The 15,064-nt window shown below is 33.0% G+C and overlaps 1 protein-coding gene across 1 annotated transcript in view; it reads left to right on the plus strand.

Annotated features, from left to right (window-relative positions):
• The window catches only part of NOL10 (nucleolar protein 10), a 103,208-nt gene that overhangs the window by 70,730 nt on the left and 17,414 nt on the right, over positions 1-15,064 (plus strand). The window contains exons 15-17 of the mRNA XM_031951295.1: positions 2,924-3,003; positions 3,183-3,281; positions 5,398-5,487. Of these exons, the coding sequence (XP_031807155.1) occupies positions 2,924-3,003; positions 3,183-3,281; positions 5,398-5,487 (269 nt within the window). The remainder of the gene's footprint in view (positions 1-2,923; positions 3,004-3,182; positions 3,282-5,397; positions 5,488-15,064) is intronic.

The raw sequence follows: 15,064 nt of genomic DNA on the forward strand, positions 1-15,064 counted from the left end.
CCAAAACATAGCCAATAGTTTTCAGAGGCAAAACTCAAACGTGATCAACTCTTCCCAGCAATTGTTTGCCTTCATTTTCCAGCATGGTATAATAAACAATGTAAAAATAAAAGATATTAACAGAATGTTAACTCTTAAAAAAAGTAATATGCACTTTACCTTTGTATCTAAAGGGAAAAAAAACCCTATTACATTAGAATCTCTTGGGATAATTAGAAAAGTAAAAGTAATAATTTTTTGTTCTCATTTTCCTCTTATTTCTGAGTTTTAAGAAATGGTAACAAATGTATTGTGACGAGATTAAACATAATTTTCTTTAGCCCATGCACTTTTTAGCATCAGCCTTCTTTATCTTCTAATGGTTTGTCTTGGTCAGAATTTAGCTTCTTTTGGGGAGCAAAGGTTTTTGTGTGACAGAGAGGCTTCTTATCACATGGCTTCATATTTATATTCATTTAAAGGTTGAAATAGAGCTGATCATATTACCACTGGGAAGAATTAAGTACTCTGATCAAAGGACAGGATCTGTCAAAATATGCATAGGATAGATTGTACTAAGATTGTATAAGCTATACTTTGTACAATTTTGACAACTTAAATCAAAACTTTTTACTTTTTTCTTTTCTCCTTTTATTTAATATTTTCCTCCAATTACCTGTAAAAACAATTTTCTGGATTGCTTTTGTAAATTCAAACAGTGCAACCGGATTTTTTCTCAGTTCCCACAATTGAATAACATTTCCTTACCAGATAACTTGGACTAGACCCATAATTGAATAGAGAGAGAATTGACCTAGCTCCACAACTGAATCACAAGATGAAGTCAGTTTGGTTCACTGAGTTCCCACAATTAGCCACTTGCTATCTTAATCCCCTCAATTCCTTCTACAGACAGTTGGAAGACCAAATTAGGTAGTTATTGCAGAAGTCCAGGAAAGAGATTATGAGAGTCTGAACTAGAAGACTCTCCATGTGAATGAAGAAAAAGGAATAGATGTGGGAGATGTGAAGTTAGCATGATTAAGACTTGGTGACTAATTGGATGTGGGTGGTGAGGGAAGAAAGATTCAGTCATAACAATAATTCAGATCTTGGTGACTAGAAAGACAGTATTGTTGTCTATAGAAAAAGCCAAATTTAGAAGAAGGGATGAGCTTGGGAAGAAGCCTAAAAGGTTTTGGTTTGGCCGTGTTAATTTTTTGTGGATGAGAGGGCAGATGATTAAAAATTCAGATCCTTATTATTTTTATTATTTTATTTTATTTATTTATTTTTTTAAATAACTTTTTATTTGACAGAACCCATGCCAGGGTAATTTTTTACAACTTATCCCTTGCAGTCACTTCTGTTCCGATTTTTCCCCTCCCTCCACCCTCTTCCCCAGAAGGCAAGCAGTCCTATACATGTTAAATAGGTTACAGTAGATCTTGGATACAATATGTGTATGCAGAACCGAACAGTTCTCTTGTTGCTTAGGGAGAATTGGATTTAGAAGGCATAAATAACCTAGGAAGAAGAACAAAAATGCATCAGATCCTTATTTCAAGAGAGTAGATTAGAGCTAGATGTGTAGATTCTATAGTCTTCTTTGTAAAGTTGATCATTAAACTCTTGGTGATCAAATGACTGAGAGAAGTAGAAAGAGAAGAGGGAAAAAACTGAAGTCTGAACTTTAAGGGACAGTTTTTTTTGAGGCTTAAAAGAAGATAGATGCATTTAGATGAGTAGAAGGAACAAGGAAGAAAAGTCTAAGAGGCTTGTCACAAAGCCTAGGAGGAAAAGAATATTCAGGTGAGGGGGTGGTATATAATGGTAAAGACAGAAAAGCTCTTTGGATTTAGTATCTAAGAAATGATTATTAAACTTAGCATAACTTTAGTAGGGTGGCTGGAACAAGGGCCAGACTACTAATAGTTTAGATAGAATGGGAGATGAGAAGAAGAGGCAACAGATAGAGACAAAACTTTCTGTTTTGTTTTGATGGTGAAAGGAAAAGGAAAAGATTGCCTCTGGAGTCAAATGCACACTCTTCTATTTCTCATTTAAGCCTTTCTGGGTTTATCATACATAATTCCTTTCAGAAACTTTATAGTCAAACCAAACTGGCCTTTTTCATGTTCCTCACTTCTATCCTTGCCTTTACATCACTTCTTTCTTCTCAGAAAGTTTTCCTGCTTTCTTCAAATGTAGTTCTTAGAAGCCATCATTGCTTAGCACAATTTTTTAAATGATTTCCATAGCTGTTAATGAACCTCAACCTCTCATTCCATCTCTTTTGAATTACTTAGTATTTATTTTGTATATATTTGAATGAACACACATGCACACATATTCCTTGAGAGAATGTAAGATCTTTGAAGATAGAGACTTTAATTTTTGTTCTTATTGTATCTTTATGTCTAGCACAGAACAAAATAGGCTTAATTCTTGTTGACTGACCCCATTAGCATGGTTTTATTTTTTATTTTTTTATCAGTGTTCAGTTTCATGTGAAGAAAGAAGTAGATAATAGGATAATGGAGAGTTAGATTTTTATCTTGTTCACTTTTGAAACTCAGTAAATGTGATACTTCAGCAAATCATAGACATTCCTTTTTTAAAAAAAAATTTTTTAGATCATGACTAAAGTATTTGTTAAAAAGATATATCTGGCTTATCCCAAAGTACAACATCCTAAATTCTACTTAACTCAAGATGATTTATTTTTACTATTACATTTGTTACTTAATATTTAAAATAGCTAATTTAAATTAGTGCGATGAGAAACATGTAGAGCTTTTTAATCTCCTTTCATATAAAGCTATAGTAATGTTTATGACGAATACAAAGTAAATGAATTAAATCATATAGCAGGATTTGTGGTATTGTAATCAAATTTAGATGAGGTGTTTTTCTCTTGAGTGAAATTTTTTATTCCTCCTAGGTCTTACACACCTCATTGGATCACCTTTACTCCGGGCATATATGCATGGTTTTTTCATGGATATAAGACTTTATCATAAGGTAAACATATGATTAACATGAATTCAAGTAGGAAACTATGAATGCATATGTATATATTTTATATTTCCTCCTACATATTTTCATAGTATGCTATTTTAAAGAATGTCTTTGTTCTTTGAAGTTGTACCTCCAATGCTTGTTAGTTATGTTGCTTGTCTTTAAATTTTTCTTGTAAAAAGGTGAAATTGATGGTAAATCCATTTGCTTATGAAGAATACAGGAAAGATAGAATTAGACAGAAGATAGAAGAAACTCGTGCACAAAGAGTCAAATTAAAGGTAAATATTCCCACTTTTGTAGTTTACTGAAGGAAGCATTCCTTTTTTAAAAACAAGATTGTATTTCACAACACTGTATTATGTGGGTTTTTATCATGTAGTATATTGCTTGTTTTTTTTATAAGACATAGAATTGACATCTTTATAAAAAAAAAAAAAACTATGTATTTATTATTTTATATAGGAGTCCTCTGGCATAGTGAACAGGAATTCCTGATTAGATATGTTGTTCCATATATTACACTACTTAGCTGAATGTGCTTATTTAAAGATCATATTTTAGTTTTATGGATGGGTATACTTTCTAGTTAATATCTATTTGTGACATTTGAAATCTGCCAAGAGAGAATGATTTTAATTCATTCTAAGAACATCTGATAGTCCCTGTTAGTTTTCACTTTTCCCTCTTCCCCTTTCCCCTTTCTTTTTTTTTCCCCCCTCTATGATGTTATTGTTTGTTTCCACAATGGTCATTTCTTATTTGATATTTTAGTACATTTGTCTTTGGCCATGAGAAAAATTCCCAAGACTACAAACAATAACTGGTAATTGGCCTCTTATGCATGTTTGTAGATAAGAAATTTTTGGCAATTTTGTTATTTATCATTTAGAGGAAATAGAAAAATTATTTGTATTTTGAAGTTGTTTCAAGATGTTCCTATTTCTCTTCACCCACAATTTATGTTATTAAAATATTACATGGAATAGAATGGAGTATATTTTTAAACTTAATTTCATACTATAACCTAAAAAGCTGAATGAAAAAAAAATAGAGAAAAAGCAAACATTTCATTTACTTATTTATTTTTAAATAATGACCTTTTATTTTCAAAGTATGTGCAAAAATAGTTTTCTGCATTCATCTTTGCAACGTCTTGTGTTCCAAATTTTTTTTCCCTCCCTTCCTTCCACCCCCTTCCCTAGACAAGTAATGCAATATATGTTAAATATGTGCAATTCTTTTATCCATATTTCCACAATTATCATGCTGCACAAGAAAAATCAGATCCATAAAGGAAAAAAAAGAAAAAAACACAAAGCAAGCAAATGACAAAAAAGGTGAAAATACTAAGTTGTGATCCACATTCAGTCCCCACAGTCCTCTCTCTGGGTGCAAATGGCTCTCTTCATCACAAGTATGTTGAAATTGGCCTGAATCATTTCATTGTTGAAAAAAATCACATCCATCCAAATTGATCATTGCATATTTTTGTTGTTGCTGTTTATAATTTTCTCTTGGTTCTACTCACTTCACTTAGCATCATTCTCTCCAGGTCTTTCTAAAATCATTTTGCTGATCATTTCTTATGGAACAATAATATTCCATAACATTTATATACTATAACTTATTCAGCCATTCTCCAACTGATGGGTATCCACTCAGTTTCCAGTTCTTAAGCAAACATTATTTATAACAAGACAGTGGACTAAACATTTTCTCTGATCTTCCCAACCTCTTAATCTCCAAAGTAGGTATTGTACCTAACCATTAAAGGAAGCATTATTTAAAGAATTGGGAGATTCTTATAGTTTTCCTTTTGGAAACTTGAGAGTTCTGAAGAGGATGGCCTCTCTTGCCCCATAATATGTTTCAGACCTATGGTCTTATGTTAGGCTATATTCAGCTTCTTCGAGTTTGTCCTATATCTTGGAACTACAGAAATTGGGGAAGAGGAGGAAGGTCTTTTAAAACTTTCAGCAAATCTTTTGGAAGCTTATTTCTAAAATGTGTGTAGGACTAAACTAATTCCTGCTGTAATCAACAAGTTAATAAAAAATACAGTTGTGGGTAATTTTATCTTTTTAAGTTTAAAAATTACTTTTATTATAAAACTTGTTCCCTTAAAAGATGTCTTTTTAAGTTACTACAGAAAGGACAATATGAGTTACAGTTCATTTAACACACAGTTTTGCAAACATGATCAAATCATTTAACTTTTCATTGCCCCTATGTAATTCTCTAAGAGTTCCTGGTTTATGGAGGAGGAAGAAATTTCTGCCATGGGAATTTCCTCTGCTAATGAACTCACAGATGCAAATATAGTTTCCTCAAAACTGATTTTTAAGTGTCTATGAAATATATTTTAAAGCATTTTTATGCTCCTTTTTCAAATAGAAACTGCCCAAGGTTAACAAAGAACTGGCTCTCAAGTTAATTGAAGAAGAGGAAGAAAAGCAGCGGTCTGTTTGGAAAAAGAAACTTAAGGTAAAATTATGTATGAATGAGGGGAGTCCACAGTGGATATTGTTTTTAAAAATTATGTTCCTTCCTGAATACATTAAACAGTGAATTTATCATTAGAATGTTAAGATTTATCTTCTTTGCCAATAGTCATCTCTTCCTGGATTTTGGACTTAGAACAGTCATTTTTTTTTTGTGATTATATGATCAATTTTTCATTGTAGAAAATAAAGAAGTTTTCCTTTAATTATCTCTCCTTGATCTATTTTCCAGGTCTTTTTTTTTTTTTATGAGAAATTTCACATTTTCTTCTGGTTTTTTTCCCATTCTTTTGATTTTGTTTGTTTCTTGATGCCTCATGGAGACATTAGCTTCCAAACTTGCCCAATTCTAATTTTTAACAATTTTTTTCTTCAGTGAGCTTTTCGCACCTTCTTTTCCATTTGTTCAATTCTGCTTTTTAAAGTAGTTTTTCTCTTTAGTGGATTTTTTGTGCTGCTTTTGCTGTTTGGCCTATTCTGTTTTTTTTAAGGTAGTATTATAAAGTGTTATTTTTCTGTAGTGTTATTTTTTTTGCTCCCTTTACTAATCTGTTGACTTTTTTCCATGATTTTTTAGTATCATTCTAATTTCTTTTTCTATTTTTTTCTGTAGCTGTCTTATTTGGTTTTTAAAATCCTTTCTGAATTCTTATATGGCCTGAGACCAATACACATTTTAATTTGAGGCTTTGCATGTAGCTCCTTTGAAAATTGTCTTAATTTTGTGTTTTTGGATCTTCTCTCTCACCAAAATGGTGAGTTTCTGTGGTTAGGTTCTTTTGTTGTGTTGCCCATTTCTTCTTCTTCTTCTTCTTTTTTTTTTTTTGGAGTTTTAATTTTATGTTATAAGTTGAATTTAGCTTCGATAGTGGAGGGGATCGGGTTTTTCATATTTTCAGAGCTAGCAGGATTGAATTGCAGGGTGAGAAGTGCAGGAGAGTGGAGCTGCAATCTCTTAGTTCTTCTAAGGTATTATGATCTAAGGAGAGGTATGGTCTGTGCTTTTTGTCTGAGTGACCACGAGCACTATCTTCTGCTTGGAATTGCAACTAGGATCCCCATTCCTATTAGTGCTCTGGGACTACCAACTAGAACATTCAGATATGGGCAATACAACAGATCCCACTGCCAGCAAAGAATCCCTTGTAATCTTTTGATCAGTTTTTCAACCCCCTTACTGTCTATGGGCTCAGAACTCCAAAAACCACTCCATTCTGATTTAGTCACCCCTCAGGGTTTTCTGTTGAGTTGCAAAATTCTCCCTGCACTAGTTTGCGCTCCAATCTCAGTGAGACTTTCTAGCTAACCTTTTAAATTCACTGGGGCTGTCAGATTGTTTTACTCCATCCTTTTGTTGGTTTTGCCTCTGCAGAATTCATTTTGAGGCATTATTTTAATGTTGTTTGAAGGAGCATATAGGAGAGTACTGGCGAATTCCCTCCTAGCCTTTATTCCATCATCTTTTCACTATGTATATCAGAACTCTTCTTTCATCAGGTCAGTAATCATTGATGAACAATTGAATGTAGAGGCATTTTCCATATACTTAAAACTTACCTCTAATTTGACTATTAACTGTTTTTGGATTGATAGCTCTTTTAAGTGGAGCACAGAATTTCATGCATTCATAAACTGAAGGTACTGAATCTAACTTAATTTTTTTTGGATGTCTAAAGGTAATCATGATAGCAGATAGCTAGAGTTTAAGAGAAATATTATGGTATTGTGATTATAGGATAAGATTTGGAAACAGAAGACCTGCCTGGGCTCAAATTCTGGCTTTGTGGTTTACTGCCTATATGACTGACCAAGTTCTTTCCATCCTCTGTAGATCTGTTGTTGTTCTGCAAATTGTGTGATTGAAATGGATTCTTTAGTATCCCTTCCAATGCTAAGTGTTATATTCTTGTGTCCTTATTCAGTGTTTGTGAGTATATTTTATAGTTTTTCTGGTCTTTCCTTATTATGATCTCTAATTTCTTTTCTGTCTCAGTGTCTTAGCCTCAAGCAGTGCTCTTTCTAAACCACTAATTCCATATTTTTTTATTGTCTGGTAACTCATAAAACCCATGCTTGTTAGAATTATAGTTGCAGAATTCAAATAGGATCTGAATGGAGACCTATCTTGAGAGGACTATGTGGATTTTGTGACATCTGTTTTTTGCTACTGAGAAGTTTTCTGATTTCCTTGTGATAATCTGAATTAGTGATCTGTTCAGAACTACCTAGCTTTATTTTTTTCCTACCACAATGTTTTGGGTTTTTTTCTTTTTTAAAAAATAGATAATCTTTATTTTTATAATGATCACTTTGTTACTCTCTCCCCTTACTGCATAATTACTGTAACCAGTTAATTGTCCTGTGGTAACAGAAACTTCTTATCAGAAAACCTCATGTTATATAATCTTGATCCAAGAACATAACTAATTCAGATTGACAAATTTTTTTAATCGATAAAGATATTCATGTTATTCTTGAGGAAGATTGAGAGATGTAGACTAGATAATAACATGATTAGATGGATTCATAATTAAATAGATGGCCAATTTTAACATTTGCTAATGGTAAAAATTTCATTATGGCAAGAGATCTCTGGTAGAGTACTTAAAGAATTTGTGTTATTAGCCTTATTCAACATTTTGAAAAGTAACTTTGACATGGATAGAGATGGCATGCTTATCAAATTTGCAGGTGATATGAAGACTCACTACTACAGTGGATGACAGAGTCAGGATCCAAAAGGTCCTTACTGGCTAGAGTGTTACACTAGTATGATGAAATTCAGTAGAGATGACTAAGAGCTTAAATTTGGATATATGTCTCCCTCACACAGAAATTTGTCTGAGTAAGTTTTGGTGATTTTATTTGACTTCAAACTCAGCAGGGCTCAGCTCTGTTGGTGGGATAGCAAAAAGCTACTAAGGTGATCTTGGGCAGCATGAATAGGAGCACAACTTCCCAAGGGTAAAGGAGATAATACTCTTTCTACATTAGATTTCTTCTGTAGTATTGTGTTCAGTTCTGGCTGCTTCAGTTTAAGAAAGACATTGATAAGTTGGAGAGTATCCATGGAAAGGCAAACAATGGTGAAGGCCTTCCAAGATTTGTGGATGTTTAGCTTAGAGAAGACTGGTAAGTTTTTTCTCCTCAGATATTTAAAAGTTGTCTTTGTAGAAAAGTGATTAGAATTTGCTCTTTTTGACCCCAAGAGCAGAATCAGGATCAGTAAAAGCTGCAGAGAGGTCAGTTTAGGCTTGATGTTAGAAAGAACTTCCTGTTAGTAGGAAATTCTAGTTAGTAGGAAGTTTGAAAGGTGGTGGTCAGTTCCTTCATCTTGGGGGTCTTTTAACGGGGGCTAGATAAGTTGTGGTGGGGATTCCTCAGCTATGGATTGGACTAGATGACTGCTGAGCTTCATACTTTCAAGTTCTGTAATTCTTTGATACTTTTGTTAAAATATTAAAGTACACTTCTGCTTCTCTTTTCAATCAGTTTTGACAAATTCACTATTCCCAGTTTTTTAGTATTAACACTTTTTATTCTTATTCTTTTATTCTGTTTGCATATCCTTTGTGCTTTGAACATTTTTTTCTTCTAAAGTCAAATAAGTTACTTATTATAATATATTCCAAGAATTCTAAAAGTCTACATTCAGCCTTTTTTAAGTGAGTAGAATTTAGATGGAGTTTACCTAGAAATGTTCTGTGATCTTTTTTCTGCTAGTAGTTTTTATAACACTCTATTCCTTGAACATTTGCAAAGATCGGTTGTTATTTTAGTTTGTCTTTATAGTTTTAACAGGTCTACGAATTTAATTTGTAGGTGTGTTTAACATATATCTAAACGTGCATATTATAGAGTAACATCCAACTATTTGTCATGTAAATACTGTTTGCCAACAACCAGAGCTTCTGGGCTGTTTGCTTTGCTTAAAGGTTTCAGTGTGATTTTAATGCCAGTCAAAAACTAAACAACTATAATTGGGACAGGTAAGTGGATGGAGCACTGGCCCTGGAGGAAGGAGAACCTGAGTTCAAATCCAGCCTCAGATCCTTGATACTTACTGAGAGATTCTGGGCAAGTCACTTAATTTTGATTGCCTCACCAAAACCAAAAACAAAAAATCTTACCAACTGTAATTAACACTAGAAAGTATTATTATAAATTTTCCAAAACTAAATTTAAATTTGGATGAATATGCTATCATACTTCTGAAGTATAACATCATCAGGAGAAAAATTTTGTATTTCTTTGTTCTTAGCAACATTTTTTCTGTTTTGTTGTTGTGGCCTTTTAGACCTCAGGGGAAGGACCACTCAAATTAAGATTTCATTTTAGTAATTGTTTGCTTTGTGTACTTTTCAGTCCTGATGAATAATCAGAGGTTAGAGCTGTGAGGAACCTTGAAGATCATTTAATAAATTACTTAGTTTTATAGATGAGGAAACTGAGGCCTCCAAATGTTGTGATTTGGCTGGGGCCCCATAGCTAGCAGAATTGAGGTTGTCTGGCTCTTCAATTTAATGTTTTTCCTGCTGTATCATTGTAGTTTCATCTTCCTATCCTCTATCCTGGTGGTCTAGACTTAAGAGAGTTTTATAAGTTGGGTTGCCACAAGTTCACTATAATGAATAATTGAGTACAATAAATATATTTCCAGCTTCTCTAACAGTAACTCATTAAAGAAATTATCTGTCTGCTTGTTTGTAGTTTAAATGGGGGATGGTGATGAAGATCTTAGAAATTCTTTTGTTCTACCATCAAACAGCAAATCTTATCCAGATTTTTTGCATATTATAAGTAGTATTTTATGCAGTGTGGTCTGCCATATAAAATTCTAGTGTAAGATATCATTATACTGGCTTGTGCTTTAAAAAACAAATGAGATTGAGCTTTATGATAGCTCGCTAACCCAAGTCAGTTCATGAATTCAGAACTAGCAGTGCGAATGACCCAGAAAAATTTATTGATGTTCCCCATTCCCTATGAGAATCCACTGTTTTTGAAAGTCCTCTAATGATAAATGTATATCTCTGTATATTAAACAACTTTCATTTGAGATTTTAAACAATAGATAAAATACACTATTTCTTAAGTGAGAAATTAAATCTGCAACAGATCATTAGCTCTGCCTTTGAATTCTGCTTTTCAAAACTCTAGAAGTTTTATTAGTGTTGGTAGTACCTCCTGATCTGGGATATAATCTTTTGGAAGACTGTACTGTACAGTTTTGCTGGAATTTTGGTCCATTTGAAACTTAATAATAAAGCAGTAAGATGAACTTGGGTGTGACTCTCTTTCTATTTTTGTTCCCAAACATTGCTCCTGTCACTAGGTGACACATTTGAGGGGTAAAATAAGTGTACACATGATAGTTGTTATTGAGTTAACAATTCCAACCTGTGTGACTTGTCCCACAACTCACATGGGCATTCTCAAACTTTTCTGTTTCTGTGAGAACATCATTCCTAATCACTCAGTCTTGAAACGTCTATGTTGTCGTCCTTCTACCTCAACATCTCCAACTTCATACAAATAGTTACACTTCATTGTGACTTGAATCTGTCCATTCCTCCCCATTCACAAAATTGTTGGTCTATTTTAGTCTCTCAGCTATTTTTCTAAGTTTCTGTGCCTGTAAAATGTTTATGACACTTTCAGTACTATTCCAGAGGTAGTTGTGAAGATAATCATGTTATTCTTGTTATATAGATAAAATGGGATTGTATAACCCTAAATGCAGATATAATAATAATTATTGTTTTAATAGGGGCAGCTAGGTGGTGCAATGGAGAGAGCACCAGCCCTGAAGTCAGGGAGGAGCTAAGTTCAAATCTGCTCTCAGACACTTAATACTTCCTAGCTGTGTGGCCCTAGGCAAGTCATTTAACCCCAGTTGCCTCAGGGGGAAAAAAATAATACCCTTTTTAACCTTAAAAACTTCCTTAGACTCACTGTATGACTAGTTGTACTCTTCATCTTGATTTAGAAAATACATAGTAAAAGTAAATGTTGTGAATTATTCACCACAAAAGCATCTTTAGACATTTAAAAATAGTGATACATATATACAAGAAATTATCTCCAGAAGGAATGTTTACATATGGATTCAGTAACTCCTTGCAGTTACTCTGGGACTCCAGAGGTTAGGAACCTCTGAGCTTTACAATAAAGTGTCCTTCTCATACTCTATTTGAACTAACTAATGGTTAATTTTGGGATGACTGTATTCTGTCATCTAAGTCCATGCATTTATGAGAACCAAATTCTTTATTTGGAATATTTTTCTAATTTCTTTGAGTTCTTATTTTCCATAAAGATCAAGTGATGTGCGTTTTTATCTGACCTCTCAGACTGGAAGTATTCTCTCCTTTCTAAAAAGTGTTTTGTTTTGTTTTGATGGTATTCTTTTTTTCTTTCTCTAACTTCCCACATAGTATTATTCATCTCTGTTGAGGATAGGGTCTGTATAATTTTCTATTTTTGTATCCCCAGTGACTACTACAATCCCTTGTACATAGGCATAGAGACTGGATTTGTGATTTCATTAGTATTAGGAACTCACTGAATAGGGAATTTTGCAGGTCTGTAACTTAAAGCCTTGGAGAATTGCCTAACACACAGGGGTTAAGGGGCTTGTCTATGGTCCTGTAGCCACAATGAGTGAGAGTCATGAATTTAAAACAGGTCTTCTTGGTTCTATGTCTGACTTTTCAACTATATTGAGCTACCTTTCTGCCTTGAACACATACACACCTAATACATGAATGATTGAATCATATAGCAAAGGCTGAGTCTTACCTATGAACTATTAAGCTACCTCTTTATCATAGTATTTATTTAATTAAAAAAAAAACAAACAACTCTGAGCTTAGCACCTAAGTCACTAGAATTATAAAAACTGGTTCAGGTGTGAACCCTTTTAATTTTTCTATTTTATTTTCTTTATATTCCAATGAAACAACAAAAAACAGTGAGCATTTCTATATACAGTTTGGAACAGCTGAGGGTTGTACACAAAATATTGAATCTCTATATGTAGAATTTCCTTTAAATATATAATAAATTCAATGTGTGACTTCCAAAACTGACATTTTTTCCCTCATTTCTATCCACTGAAGTAGTTTTAGATAATTTGTTTGAATTGTCTGTGTGTCTGTGCATTCCTTTCTTTGGCTTATCTTTGATATTAGAATGAGAATAATAGCTGCAGTACAGTGTGTGACTGATCTGTTCTTGCAGCTACTGTCATGTTTAATGGCAGATATTGTCATATTAAATATCTCTAGGCCATGGGTGTTTCTTGGCTGGATATCTATGCTGAGCTGTGCAGACAGCTTCAGAGATGATTAAACACCATTTTCAACTATCAAAATAATAAATCGTTGCTCCAGAGGTAAAAAGAACACTAATGTTTATGAGCTGTTATTTCAAGCCAAATCAGTTAGAACATTTAAAATGTTATCATTTTTAGCTTTTACCTTTCTAACTAGGAAGTACTAATCTTTATTCTCATCTACTGTGTAATGATTTAATTGATTACTGTTCATAAATAAAACTCGAATATAAAAGGATATGAAAAGTAGAAAAAACAACCACTTAATTCACAATTCATATAAATATATCACCCATGTATTATATATTATAAGTACTTTAAAATAAATCTTTTGCATACATTTTTCATTAATGACAGGGGATATCTCCTTTTTAAATTTTGCTCTTGTATGAGTAAACTGGCCATCCACAAACTGGGAAATATATCTAACTTTTATCTTTGGGTTGAGACAGTTGTATAAACAAATAATTAGATGAGGAAAAGCTTAGTGGTAATATTTTTGCAACTGGGTGAAGAAAGTTTTTCATTTTTAAAATCTTCATTTAAAATACAATGGTCTTAAGATTTTTTAAAATCTCCAGACAAATTGAAGGCTACCATATCTTATTAGCACCATGATAGCTCTCAGAATATTTTTTTGATATAATAATTTTTGCTAAAAATAATGATTATATGACAACATTGTGGCACTCATTAAGCCAACATATTAAAGTTTTTGTTCATCATTTAATTGGATTTTTATTATTTTCTTAAGAAAATAGGTGTTACACAGTAGAAAGGAACAGAATTAATGGGAGGCCTGGAGTTTAATTATGACTGTACTATTAGTTGATTTAATGTGGATTTTATCTTACCTCACTGACTCTTGTTTTTTTTCCAGTAATAAAATTTCTATCAACAGATATTTTGCTCTTATTTGCAAAGCATTTTTCTAGGGCTTGGTATTAGAATAATAGATAAGACATTAACTTTTCTGTCCAATTGTGTGTTGCTCAAAAGACAAATATGGAATGGGAGCTAAGTGCACTAAAGAGAGTAGAGCAAAATGAGATGCCAAATTTCATAAAGTAGAATTCATTTTTAGTTGAGGTGATTTTTTTTGTGTGTGTGTGTGTTAAGTGCTTTATTTTTATTTATTTATTTTTATTATAATAACTTTTTATTGACAGAACCCATGCCATGGTAATTTTTTTTTTTTTTTTTACAACATTATCCCTTGCACTCACTTCTGTTCCGATTTTTCCCTCCCACCCTCCACCCTCTCCCCTAGATGACAAACAGTCCTATATATGTTGAATATGTCGGAGTATATCCTAGATACAATGTATGTGTGCAGAACTAGTTTTCTTGTTGCACAGGGAGAATTGGATTCAGAAGGTAAAAATAATCTGGGAAGAAAAACAAAAATGCAAACAGTTTGTATTCATTTCCCAATGTTCTTTCTTTGAATGTAGCTGCTTCTGTCCATCATTGATCAATTGAAACTGAATTAGGTCTCTTTGTCAAAGAAATCCACTTCCATCAGATTACATCTTCATACAGTATCGTTGTTGACGTATATAATGATCTCTTGGTTCTGCTCATTTAACTTAGCATCAGTTCATGTAAGTCTCTCCAAGCCTCTCTGTATTCATTCTGCTGATCATTTCTTACAGAACAATAATATTCCATAACATTCATATACCACAATTTACCCAACCATTCTCCAATTGATGGGCATCCATTCATTTTTCAGTTTCTAGCCATTACAAACAGGGCTACCACAAACATTTTGGCACATACAGGTCCCTTTCCCTTCTTTAGTACCTCGTTGGGATATAAGCCCAGTAGTAGTACTGCTGAGTCAAAGGGTATGCAGTTTGATAACTTTTTGGGCATAATTCCAGATTGTTCTCCAGAATGGTTGGATTCGTTCACAACTCCACCAACAATGTATCAGTGTCCCAGTTTTCCCACATCCCCTCCAACAATCATCATTATTTTTTCCTGTCATGTTAGCCAATCTGACAGGTGTGTAGTGGTATCTCAGAGTTGTCTTAATTTGCATTTCTCTGATCAGTAATGATTTGGAACACTTTCATATGAGTGGTAATAAATTCAATTTCATCATCTGAAAATTATCTGTTCATATCCTTAGACCATTTGTCAATTGGAGAATGGCTTGGTTTCTTATGAATTAGAGTCAGTTCTCTATATATTTTGGAAATGAGGCCTTTATCAGAAC

Source organism: Sarcophilus harrisii, chromosome 2 (assembly GCF_902635505.1).
Source record: "Sarcophilus harrisii chromosome 2, mSarHar1.11, whole genome shotgun sequence".
NCBI lineage: Eukaryota > Metazoa > Chordata > Mammalia > Dasyuromorphia > Dasyuridae > Sarcophilus > Sarcophilus harrisii.